Here is a 13,156-nt window from a genome sequence, read left to right on the forward strand (position 1 = left end):
AATACATTTTCATATTTTATTATATTTAATAAATTTTTTATAAAATTTTGTGCAATTTTTTTTTTATTTTTTAAGCATATTAAAATTAAGTGAATCTAAAAATTAAAAATTAAAAAAAAATGATTAAAATATTTTTCAAAATAATTAAAAATATTATGAATTAAAAATTTTAAAAATTATTTTTGAAAATTAAAAACCAAATTGGGTGAATATTATTTTGTTTGGTTTGATTTTGATAAGCAATTTTAAAGATGACTTTTTGAAAAAGATGGATGAGTTATACTAACGGTCCTTGTAATTTGGGATTTATGTTACTTTGGTCTCTGAATTTTTAATTGTGATATATTTAATCGTAAATTTTGAATCTTGTTACAAATGTAGACAATTGAAGGCACATTTTTTTCTTTGCAAACGGAAAATGCTTCATTTCAATGTCAAAGTCGTTAATTTGATAAATATAAACTAGTTTGACAAAAATAAATATCAAAAAGTTATTTTTGATTTTTAAAAAATTATTTTTACTTACCAAATATAAAATTATATAAAAATAATAACTTTTTTACATTTTTGTATTTTTATTTTTTTACTAAATTAATTTTTAGTATGTGTTTGGATGATAATCATATAATGGTTTTTTTTTATGGTTATAATGAAATATATGGTTGTTTTTGTTATTAACAGATATTTTTAGATGATTATAATATAATGAATGATTGTTAGATTTTTAATGTGTAATTGATATATTTAATATATGAAACATTTTTAGTTTTGAATTTTTTGATTTAATAGATTGGTTTAATAATGATATCAAAGTTGTCGCTGTGTTTGATTTTTGAAAAAATAGAAACTAATTTAACAAAAATAAATATATAAAAAAATTAATTTAAAAAAATTATTTCTATTCTCCTAAAATATAAAATTATATAAAAATGGTATATTTTTAATTTTTTTTCACCATTTTAATTTTTCGATTCTTAGAAATTTTTTCTAAAATAGATTATGAAAATCAAACTAAACAGAATTTTATAACTAATAAAATACTAGTATTATTCATTAAAATAAAGTCATTATATTCTAAATAATATATAAATTAATTAATATAAAATAAATTATATGATAATTTTATCATTAAAATAGACCCTTTATAAAAAATATATATCAAAAATGTAAAAAAAACCCTAATAAAGGAGCTTTAATAATTCTAATAAAATGTAAGTTCTACTATAACAGTGATATTTGTTTCTTGTATTTTTTATTTTTTTTAAACTTTTCATATCATTAGAGAGTTGACTAGAGCTCGATGATTATCATTGTCGGGAAATATATTTGGGACTGCTCTGCTCTCTGTCTCTCTCTCTCTCTCTCTCTCGCCTCCATTTCTCTTTCAAACTGCTCTCTCTGTGTTTTCCTTTACCTTCCTTCTTGCTTCTACCTTTCCTCTTTGATTGTTTCTAAAAGCCCAAAAAAAACCCATCTTTCTTATCTTTTCTTTGATCCTCGAGAACCAACAGAATGCTGAAACTAACCAAACCCGTATAACAATTCATCTTCTACCAAATGGGTTCTCCCAGAACCTGATTTTACCCCTTATTTATCTATCTGTCTCCTCTTTCTCTCTCTAGGAATTGTTTTTCAGAGATGGGCGTTGTGTTGGAGTTGTGGGTTATCTTCATTTTCCTTCTTGTGTTCTCTTCACAAGTTCAGGTTTCGAATTCCCAAAACCTGACTTGCAATTCGAACGATCTCAAGGCACTAGAGAGTTTCTTGGTTGGGTTAGATTCAGGGACTTTTAATGATTGGGGAAGCTCAAATTCAACTTCTATAAACCCTAATTGCTGTAATTGGTTAGGAATCACCTGCAATTCATCTGCTTCTTTTGGTTTTCTCAACGATTCTATCGATTCTGGTAGGGTTGTGAAATTGGATCTCTCACGGAACAGATTGACGGGCAAACTCAACGAAACTACTTTCACTGGTTTAGACCAACTCAGAACCCTAAACCTCTCAAACAATTTCCTCCGAGGCTCTCTTCCTCCATCTCTGTTTCAAATGCCGCATCTACAAGTCATCGACCTCAGCAAAAACGATTTCTCTGGTTCAATTCTGATGAATTTCAACCTCCCTTTTCTCGAGACCTTCGACATTTCTTATAATTCATTCGAAAGCTCGGTTCCTGTGAAGATTTGTATAAATTCGACTCGAATTCGGGTCATTGATTTTGCTGTGAATTACTTCCTTGGTGGAATTCCATCTGGGTTTGGGAATTGCAGCTCCTTAGAACACCTCTGTCTTGGTGAAAATTTTCTCACCGGACATATACCGGAGGATATTTTCTTGCTACCGAGATTGAATCAGTTGGGTCTTCAGGATAATCAGTTTACGGGTCAGCTCAGCACTGGAATTGGTAATCTCTCTGATCTTGTTCGTTTGGATATATCATTGAATTCGTTTTCAGGGCCTATTCCTGATGTTTTTCATAGCTTTACAAAGTTACAAGAATTTTATGCTCAATCCAATAATTTTTCTGGTGGAATTCCCAATTCTCTGGCGTGTAAGAGTTTATGTATACAGAAAGAGAGAGAGCAAGTGAATAAATGAGATGTTATTGATATATTGAATGTTATACACGGTCTCCTTTACATAGGAGAAAATGGCCTAAGTGGTATACACACTATACAAAACAACATCATGGCCTAAAGGGAAAGTGGTCACCGAAAGGGGAAAGTATACACTAAAAAGACAACATTATTAAAGCTAGTTGGTGTTTTACAGCTAATATATATATGCACTAACATATAATACATATACTAACAGCCCCCCTCAAACTCAAGGAGGATAGGTACTAACCAACTTGAGTTTGGAGAGAGTAATAAAACAAGAAAATACATAAAATAAAAGAGGATAGGAGGCAGTGTATGGTCGTGTCAGACCGTTGGTGAAGACACTGTATGGTGGTGTCAGACCGTTGTAGGAGCTAACCGGAATCAATGTCGGAACAGTTTATGGGGTCATGTCGAACGGTTGTAAAAGCTGACCGGAATCAATGTCGGGACAGTTTATGGGGTCATGCCGGACCGTTGTAGAAGCTGACCGGAATCAATGTCGGGACAGTTTACGGGGTCATGCCGAACCGTTGTAAATGCTAACCGGAATCAATGTCAAGACAGTTTACGGGGTCATGTCGGACCGTTGTAAAAGATTGTGGTGGTGCACCAAGGGGGCGACTTAGGGAGTGTGCCATGGGGTGGCTTGAGTGGTTCCCATGGTGTATAACCATGCTCATCAGCTTGAGTGGTTCGCATGGTGTGTAACCATGCTCACCATGATATATGTATAACCCCTCCTCAAACTCAAATAGGTGTGAAGATAGAAACCTATTTGAGGTTGAAACAAAAGGATTGATAAAGTGGAGCAAAATATTTTTGTATGTTTGTATGTTTGTATTTTTTTTTTATTTTTTTTTTTTTTTTTGATGTAGAATGGTGAGCGGGGTGAATCCCTGATATGAATAAAACAAGGGGTTGATGAAAGGATGAGTATGGTGATGAAGAATACAATCTATTATAGTATATTATATTATATATATATATATATATATTAGATGGTCATGGGCAATTCGGTGGGTGGCCAAACAATGATGACAAAATGGAGTGGATGTCAATATTAAAATAAAAAGAAAGAAAAAGAGAGGGTTTGAAGTGAGAGAGAGAAAAAATCTCTGAGTAGTTGAATACTCAAACAATTCACACTGCACCCAGGTGGAGTGGTATGGCGTATGATAATATATTATAATGGTGTTAAAGATTGTGCTACAGCTGGATTTGCATAAAGGTGTGAAAGAGTGTGCTAGAGGTGGATTTTGGACTTTTCAGTGTTCTTTATCGGCAATGATCACAGCCTCAAGAGTAAAGAGAGGCTGCTTTGAATCAGGATTTAGAAGTTTTTTTTTTTTTTTTTTTGGATCGAAACAGGGTTAACAAACCCAATTCGTAATCAAACGAGAAGGCAGAGATATTATTCGCATCTCGCCGGAAAAGGTTGGAAAGCTGCCGGAAAGAATTATATATATATGTATATATAAATATGAGAGAAAGAGAGAGAGCTAGTGCATACGAGAGAGAAGAGAGCCCATGCGAGAGAGAGCCGGAAGAGAGAGTTGCCGAGAGGGAGAGAGCTGCCATGCATATGTGTGTGTATGCCGAGAGGGAGAGGTGATGGGTGTATATGTGAGCTGCTGGGTGTATGGCAGTGATGGGTGTGTGTGTGCCGTGAGTGTGTATCAGTGTGTATCAGTGTGTATCAGTGAAGCTCAGTGTGTGTGTGGTGAAGCATGGATACATATGTGTGTGTGCTGTATGTGTGTGTGTGTGTGTGTGTGTGTGTGTGTGTGCTGGGTTTGTGTTAGAGAGAGAAGAGAGAGAATAACAGTTTAGGGAGAGAGAGAGAGATGATATCGGTTTGGGGTGTTGGATTAGTGTAAGGTTCGGCCTGAGAAGAACATGAAGCAGCCAAGGTGAGTGAGGCTATCGGTGATGATGGCCCGGTTATGGAGTTGCAGCGGTGGTGGCTTGACAGTGGAGTAGTTGGTGCTGCTGCTGGTGGTGAAGTGTTGTTGAAGAATCTGCCATTGAAGAAGAAATTAGGGAAATTTGGGTTTGTTCGGTGGGCGGCCAAGGCGAGATTGCCGCCCGCCGGTGGAACGAAAATACTAGGTTCTTAACCTAGCTCTGATACCATGTAAGAGTTTATGTATACAGAAAGAGAGAGAGCAAGTGAATAAATGAGATGTTATTGATATATTGAATGTTATACACGGTCTCCTTTATATAGGAGAAAATGGCCTAAGTGGTATACATACTATACAAAACAACATCATGGCCTAAAGGGAAAGTGGTCACCGAAAGGGGAAAGTATACACTAAGAAGACAACATTATTAAAGCTAGTTGGTGTTTTACAGCTAATATATATATGCACTAACATATAATACATATACTAACATGGCGAATTCTAGGACTATCACTTCACTTGTTTTGAGAAACAATTCTCTGAATGGTGTAATTGATCTGAATTGTTCCAAAATGACCAGTCTGATTTCGCTCGATTTAACCACTAATCAGTTCATCGGGCCAGTTCCCAATAATCTCCCACTCTGTCCGCACCTGAAAACAATTAATCTTGCGTGAAACAACTTCACTGGCCAAATCCCAGAAAGCTTTAGGAATTTTCGTGGCCTGTCTTCATTTTCCATATCGAATTCGAGCATTTTTAACCTCTCAGCTGCCCTTGATATCTTGCAACATTGCCAGAACTTGACTACTTTGGTTCTTACCTTGAACTTTCATGATGAACAATTGCTTTCCTATCCTAGACTAGGGTTTAAAAATCTGAAGGCTCTCATTATTGCCAATTGCAGACTCACTGGTGTGTTTCCCCAGTGGTTGAGTGGGTTAACAAATTTGCAGTTGTTGGATTTATCATGGAATCGATTGGATGGAACAATTCCGCCGTGGTTGGGTAATTTTGAGTTTTTGTTTTACATTGACTTGTCGAGCAACTCTTTTACCGGAGAGATACCGAAGAACCTGACTGGATTAGGGAGCCTCATCTCCGGAGATGTCTCACTGGAAGACCCTTCTCTGGATTTCTCATTCCCATTTTTTGTGAAACGAAACATTAGCGGAAGAGGGTTGCAGTACAATCAAATTCGGAGCTTTCCACCAAAAATTGACCTCAGCAATAACTTTCTCACCGGACCCATCTGGCCCGAGTTTGGGAACCTGAAAGGGTTGCATTGGTTGGACCTGAAATGCAACAATTTATCTGGAAGTATTCCTGTGAATTTGTCGGGAATGAGTAGCATAGAGACTTTGGATTTGTCCCATAATAGTCTCTTTGGAACTATACCTCTTTCGTTGGTAAATCTTAGCTTTCTGTCGAAGTTCAATGTTGCTTACAATCAACTGTATGGGGCAATCCCTACTGGAGGGCAGTTTCCAACTTTTCCAAACTCAAGCTTTGAAAAGAACCTAGGTCTATGTGGTGAACTTTATACCCCGTGTCCGATTAGCAATCAAGTTCCTCAAGTAGTGTCTCCTAGCAAGTCGATGTGGGGAGAGATTATTATCAAAGCGTCGTTTGGGATTGGATTTTCGACTGGATTTGGGACAACTTTTGCTGTTATGTTCTTGTGTGTTCTAAACAAATTAACATTTTGCAAAATTTGACCTAGGAAGAGGTCCCATGATATATATACATATGCATACATATAAAAGAAGGAATCATATTTTGGTGAACGAACAATTGATATGATGATTGAAATACTTGAACGGTTCAAGATCATGGTTAGAAAATGTGGATTATTTTTGTTTGTCCATGAGATGGGAAATATTTTGCGTGTGTATAATAATAGGGAGTACTCCAAAGAGTAATATCCGAACATAACTCACATGTGATTGGGATTACCTATTCAAAAAGTTTGAGAGAGAGAGAGTGGTTTTAAGTTAAGACACAAGTTAAAAAAGTTATGGGACGGTGAGACTTCGTTAGAAAAAAGCTATACACATATCTATTCAAAAAATTTACTATACACACCTCATGAAATGGTATACTATATGCTTTAGTTAGATTATTTTTTTCTTTAGTTATGTTTAATTTTCTTTATTAATTATAATATTATTTTAGTCATGACTAATAAGTTTTTTTGTTATATCATGTAGTGTTTGATTGTGATTTTTTTTTTTAATTATGATTTAAAAAATATAAAATTATATTATTTTTTTTAATTATAAGGTGCATATGGTACATATTTTTCGAGATGTGTGTACATAATCTTTTGGATAAATTACACTTTGCTCCTCTAAAGTTTCATCTATTTCTCACATTGGCCTTTTAAATTTGATTTTTTTCACTTTGACCATTCATGTTTGCAATCTTTCTCGTTTTACTCCTAAATTAACTTTTATTCAAAAAATTAACAGAATCTGTCACATCACCAACACATCAGTTCCACATGTGATGTAAAAAATTCACTAAAGATGTAAAAAATAAAAAATAGAAAACAAAAAAATTGATTTTTTTTTTTCTTTTAGTCTTACATTATAGATGCATTTAACTTTATAGATGCATTTAACTTTGATGCACCTGAAAAAATAAAAACAAATATAACTAAGAAAAGAAAAAAGTTAATTAAAGATGGAAAAAAAAAACGATAGTAAACTTTTTTATTTCGGAATTAACAATGTAGGTGTTTGATTCTGTATATTTTCATTTTTTTGTTGGTCTTTAGTAAACTTTTTTTCTTTTTTTAGTTTATTTTTTTATTTTGTTAGGTGCATCTAATCTAGACACATCTATAATGTAATAATATTTATGAATAAATTTGAAAAAAAAAGTTCATTAAAGACTAAAAAAAATTTCAATTTTTTTGTTTTCTATTTTTCATTTTTTGCATCACACATGATGTGTTGGTGAGGTGACATTCTGTTAGTTTTTTTGAATAAAAGTTAGTTTAGGAATAAAGTGAGAAGGATTGCAAACACGAAGGGTTAAAGTAAGAAAAATCAAACTTAAATGACCAAATTGCAAAGGATTGCAATCATGAAGGACCAAAATGGAAAAAATCAAATTTAAAGGGTCAAAGTGTGAAGTTGCAGAAACTTTAGGGGAGAAAAGTGTAATTTACCCTAATCTTTTTGGTATTTTTTTTTTTTTTTTTTTTTTGAAGATGTTTGACATCATCAAATGGGTGAAAAAATAGGGAGACTGAAGCATACTGTTAGACCTGTGAGACTTAGTACGTGTCTTGTTTGATAATTCAAACTGTTCAATGTGTAGAGCTCGTCGAGTATTTTATGCTTACAAAAAATCATGTTGATCGGATACCAATAACTTCTTGATTGGAACACATTTTTGTTAACAATTTATTTTTTAAATCATATTTACCATTGACAAAAATATGTTTCGATCAAAGAGCTACCGATATTCGATCAACGTGATTTTTTACAAATATAAAATACTCGATGAGTTCTACACATTGAACGATTCAGATAATTAAAACGGACCTGTGATAAGTCCCACAAACCAAACAATATGCTTCAATTGTGTAGACTGGGAAAAAGTCTCTCCATAATTTCATTTTTTAAATAATCACTGTAAATTGTCAAAGTATTCTCCCTATTTTTCCATACCTTTTTACAAAATGTCAAAAAATTATTAAAAAATTTCAATTCTCAAACAAGTTTTGAATTGTTCAACCAAGTGTATGTGTCGGTGTTAATAAATTGATTAGTGGCTGTTTGGGATAACAAAAATAAATCATTTTTTTTTTCTTTTTGTGTGCGTTCAGTTATCCTTTTTTTTTAAAAAAAAAAAGAAAATTATGTCAAAATTTTACACTTTTCTGATTTATCTTGTGTATATAAATTTAAAAAGTAATTATCTTTTTAAAAAAATTCAAAAAATCAAAATAAGCACACAAAAAAAAAAGGTCTACTATTTTTTATTTACTTTTGTCTTTTTTGATTTGTTTAAGCATATTAGGCCGTGTTCGTGTCTTATCATTTCAGATTCATATCATAATTACTTTAATATTAATCCAACTTGTTTATTATTTTGTGTTATCAGATCGTATTATTTTCACTTCATGTTTTATTCATGTCGTATTAATATGCTTAACTAAAAATTTAAGTGTATGAAAAATATAAAAATTTTACTCATAAAATTAATTTAATGAAGTTATTCTCTATTAAATATAATTATTCATAAGAATATTTTACATCAATTCAATTTTATTTTCTTAATTTACAAAAATTATATCCTATTATTATTCTTCTTTTTACTAAATTAACTGTATAATGGTAGACAAAATACGTTATCTTGAATTAAAAAAATATATATTAGTTTTAACATCGTACTTTATATAAGAGATTAAAAAAGAGTTTGGCTTGTTTCAATTGGCTATTTTAATTTGAGAGAGTGTTTGGGCTTGGTATGCCAATTTTGAGACTGATTTAAGTAATCCGAGCCGCCACTTTTTACGACTCATTAAGTAAAGTATCCAGACAAAAAATTAAGATGATCGAATATCGATAGCTGTATGTTTAAATCAAGTTTGTATTACAAAAAATGAATGGCTATTTTTGAAATTATATTTGTCGTCTATTTTTTTAAAACAAATATGATTGAAATATATAGATAGCAGTGTTCAATCATTGTGATTTTTTGCATTACTATTTTCTTCAATGAGTCATAAAAAGTAAACGGTTCGAATCACTAAAATCGATCTTTCAATAAGCCAAATCCATTAAACAATGCCATTGCATCCATCCTTTCATGAAAATTATATTAAAAAGTGTAACTAAATTTTTATTAAATGAGTTATTTGTATCAATTTCATATTGTGCAAGTTTGACACTAATTCAACTTGTTTAATTGAGTCATATCATATCATATATATGTATATATATATATATGTGCAAAAATAGTCAATTTTAACATACTAATTTTGTATACAATTTGAGTCGTGTTCACGTGTCAAAAATTCTGACCCTTAGCATTGATAAACTATAGGCCTGATGTTTTAGGCTCATCCCACCAAAGTATGTTGAATGCATTAGAGCTGAATCGAAATCAATGGATTTAGGCCTATTTTGAAAAATAGGAAAAAAGTTTAATTTTTTTTTTTTTTTTAAACGTGGATAAAAATATTGAGATGATATGATTTAAATAAGCCAATAAACTAACTTTTTTTCCTAATTGTCAAAATAAGCCTTAATTAATTATTTGGGCCTTTTAGACCCAATGGACTTGTTCCAATAGAAGGCAAGCTGTGGGTTGGATAATGCATTATCTATTGGCTTTGAGTTTAGTAATGATTTGGGCCTTTTAACCCCATTGAGCTTGTTTCAAAAGAAGGTAAGATTGGGTTGAATAATGCAGTCTGGGCTTTATTTATTTTCGGGCTTTGAATTTTAGAAAACAGAGACAGTAAGAGGCCTTTTAACCTTATCTAAAAGGCCTATAAAAAAAAAAAAGATAAATTACACTGATACTACTTGAGATTTTTATTTAATATACATTTCTCTTTTATATTTGAAAAATTATACTTACCCCCTTATCAGATTAAAATGGCATATGTGTTCCTAAGCCTTTATACATATAAAATAGGGGTTTTTTTTTTAAGGTCCCTCGTATTAAGATTTTATAGTATAAAGGACATCTAATATTTTCATAATGTCTAAGGTCCTTCTAGCTGATCCAGAGAAAATTGGTCCAGAGAAAATTAGTCCAGAGAAAATTGGTTCAGAGAAAGTCACTCCATAAAAAATTCACATCACAGAGAAAATTGATCCGAAGAAATTTTGAAAATTTCTCCGGACAACGTAGCAACCCTTTCTTCAAGCAACCTGCTGGAAATCCAGAGAAAGTTGGAAAAGAAGAGGTTGCCAAATTTCTCTGGACAACATTGAGGACTAGTTCAATCCAAACCAGAGAATTTCTCTAGATCAACCTAGAGAAATTTTAGTTCAAACCATAGAATTTCTCTAGACCAATAGAGAAAAAATTCAGTTTAAACCCGAACCCAGAGAAATTCAGTTCAAACAAGAAAATTTCTCTTCACCAATCCAAAGAAATTTCAGTTTAAAGTAGAGAGAGAAGATTATTTCATTGAGTGAATAAACAACAAAAAGCAACCTATATATATATATATATATATATTAAACAAATTTCTCTGAGTTTGTTTTTTTGAAATTTCACTAACTTGTCAAAATATTTCCATGGCATCATTCAAGACATCAAACCCTAACCCTACACTTGATGATCCTCTTTCATGATTTAACCCAGGCAACACTCCTGTGTATCTGTCATTTATTAAGCCAATCTTAATCCCAAAATGAAAATATACTTATGAACCTCCATTTTCATTCACCTCCAAAACCCTTAAACTCAATAACGAGAATGAGGAAAAGGAGCAAGGAAATAGTCAAAACAAGGCTTCATTGCAATCAGTGGAAGTCTTAGATTTTTCATTGAAATCAAATCTACCCTTTGATTTCAGGTACTCATACTCTAAGACTAACCCTTTGATTGAACCCATTGCGTACTGTGAACCACCGAGATTCTCTCCCTTTGGACCTGGACAGCTCGACCGGAAATGGACTGGCACTTATGCTCTGGCTGAAGAAGCAGTTGATTTGCTATAGGTAGGAAAACAACGACGCGAGGTTCTTGGTGGACCACTCTCCGAAGAAGAAGTTGCTGTGCTTGTGGAATGGTTTTGTCATAATGATTGTTCTCAACAGATTAATTTGGGTACTCTCTTGCTCTCTCTCTCTCTCTTCTCTGTATTCCCTCTCTCTCTCTCTCTCTATATATATATATATATATATGTATATATATCACTCACTCATCAGATTTGAGAGTGAGTGCTATAGTGTAATGGTAATCTCAAACACACACAGATCGATTGACTGTGTATTTTTGGTGTTTGATTTGGCATTTTGTTGAGGATCTGGGAGAGAAGAAAAAAAATGGGCTTGTGAAATCAACGGATAGATAGAGAAAAAGATGAGGAAGAGAGAGAGGGAATACAGCGGAGAGAGAGAGAGAGAGAGAGGAAGTGCTGCTCTGCAGCAGAGGAGAAGAGACAAAGAGTTAAATTTCTCTGATACATGTTTAGGGACCTTAGACATCAAAAAATAATTTTGTGGATCTCTTCCATTACAAAAAGTGGGAGAGGGACCCCAGACTAATTTTCTCTATAAAATAATAAAATAATATAGATATTTTGTTTATGTTATTTCAAGGGAAATAATAATCATCTTCTTTGGTTTAACTCACATAAAAATAAAAATAAAAATAAAAATTGAGTTTTTTTATTTTTCATATTTTTTTATTTTCATTGATTTTTTTTAATATTTTTAATTTATAATTTTTTTATATTTTTTAGATACACATAATCTAGATATACTTAAAAGTATTAATATTTTTTGATTTTTTTTTTAAATTCACCAAATACAAAAATAAAATACAAAAAATCAATACATCATCTTATTTTGTTGTGTTCAATGGATTTTTAAAAAAAATTTGTACAAATTTTATACCTTTTAAATATATCTAGATTAAATTGATATAATCTAGATAAAATTGATATAATCTAGATATAATGGTGGAAATAAAAATAAAAAATTATATTCACATATAAAAATTTATACAAAAAATATTATAAAAATGTTGTGACAGGGATAATGTTATAAATATAAATCATGTTGATGGGTGTTTTATTTTAAAGTAAAAGATCACCATTATTATTATGTTTGAAAATGCTATATAAAATTTATGTTTGTATATCATCACTCAATAAAAATATATTTCGGTAAAATTTAATGACGGAAAGTCGTAGAATGTAGTCATGATGATAGGAAGAAAAAATTATAGGAAAAGGGGCAAGATAGTCATTTAAAAAAATTCAAAACATGACATCAGCAATTTAGGAGGACAATTTATAATGAGATTATAAATTTTAGAGAGACGAATATAATTTTTTAAATGTGAAAAACAAATATGTATTAAATAAAAATAGCAAGAAAGTGTTAGTGTGATTTACACTAAAAAAAATAATAAGAATAAAAAAAATCTCTGCTCAAAAGCCCAAAAAAATGAGAACCGATTGTTGTTTATTGGGTTGCTGAATAAAACATTCCTCGTCTATAATAATAATAATAATAATAAACTCCTATTTAAAGTCTCAACAAAATTTAAGGACTCATTTGGCAAGTTGGTTAAAAGTTAATTTTTGACTTTTAATCCATTTTAAATCACATCATCTTTCACATTTTTTATTCAAAAAAAAAATTAAAAAAAAAACCAAAAAACTAACTTTTAACCAATTTTCCAAAACACCCCAAAACCATCCTTATCCAAATGTCCTCATAAAAGTGGTAAAACGTATATTAATTACAGTTATGCAAAAGAAAATAATTGCTAAATAACAAATTTTATGATGTACGATTAAATAAATACTATATGAATACAAATTTTATACTGATGAGATTTTGGCTAAGGAAATGAAGATTATTTTTAAAATATACACAACCAAACAAGTTTTGAATTTTTTAAATTTTAAAATATATACAATCAAATAAAATTTTAAATTTT

At 31.3% G+C, this 13,156-nt stretch overlaps 1 protein-coding gene across 2 annotated transcripts; it reads left to right on the forward strand.

Annotated features, from left to right (window-relative positions):
• The first annotated feature begins 1,317 nt into the window (after positions 1 to 1,317).
• On the forward strand, positions 1,318 to 11,332 carry LOC114285428 (phytosulfokine receptor 1). 2 transcript variants are annotated; one of them, XM_082893581.1, is made up of 2 exons: positions 1,318 to 2,404; positions 11,058 to 11,332. In XM_082893581.1, exons 1-2 carry the CDS (start codon positions 1,639 to 1,641, stop codon positions 11,084 to 11,086), a joined length of 795 nt encoding a protein of 264 aa, XP_082749707.1. In that variant the 5' UTR covers positions 1,318 to 1,638; the 3' UTR covers positions 11,087 to 11,332. The 2 variants fall into 2 exon arrangements, with proteins under 2 accessions (XP_082749707.1, XP_082749706.1); XM_082893580.1 differs by lacking the exon at positions 11,058 to 11,332 and adding an exon at positions 4,999 to 6,294 and having other exon boundaries at positions 1,639 to 2,544.
• Positions 11,333 to 13,156: the final 1,824 nt, after the last annotated feature.

Source organism: Camellia sinensis, chromosome 11, assembly GCF_055761805.1.
Source record: "Camellia sinensis isolate YWXY chromosome 11, ASM5576180v1, whole genome shotgun sequence".
Lineage (NCBI taxonomy): Eukaryota > Viridiplantae > Streptophyta > Magnoliopsida > Ericales > Theaceae > Camellia > Camellia sinensis.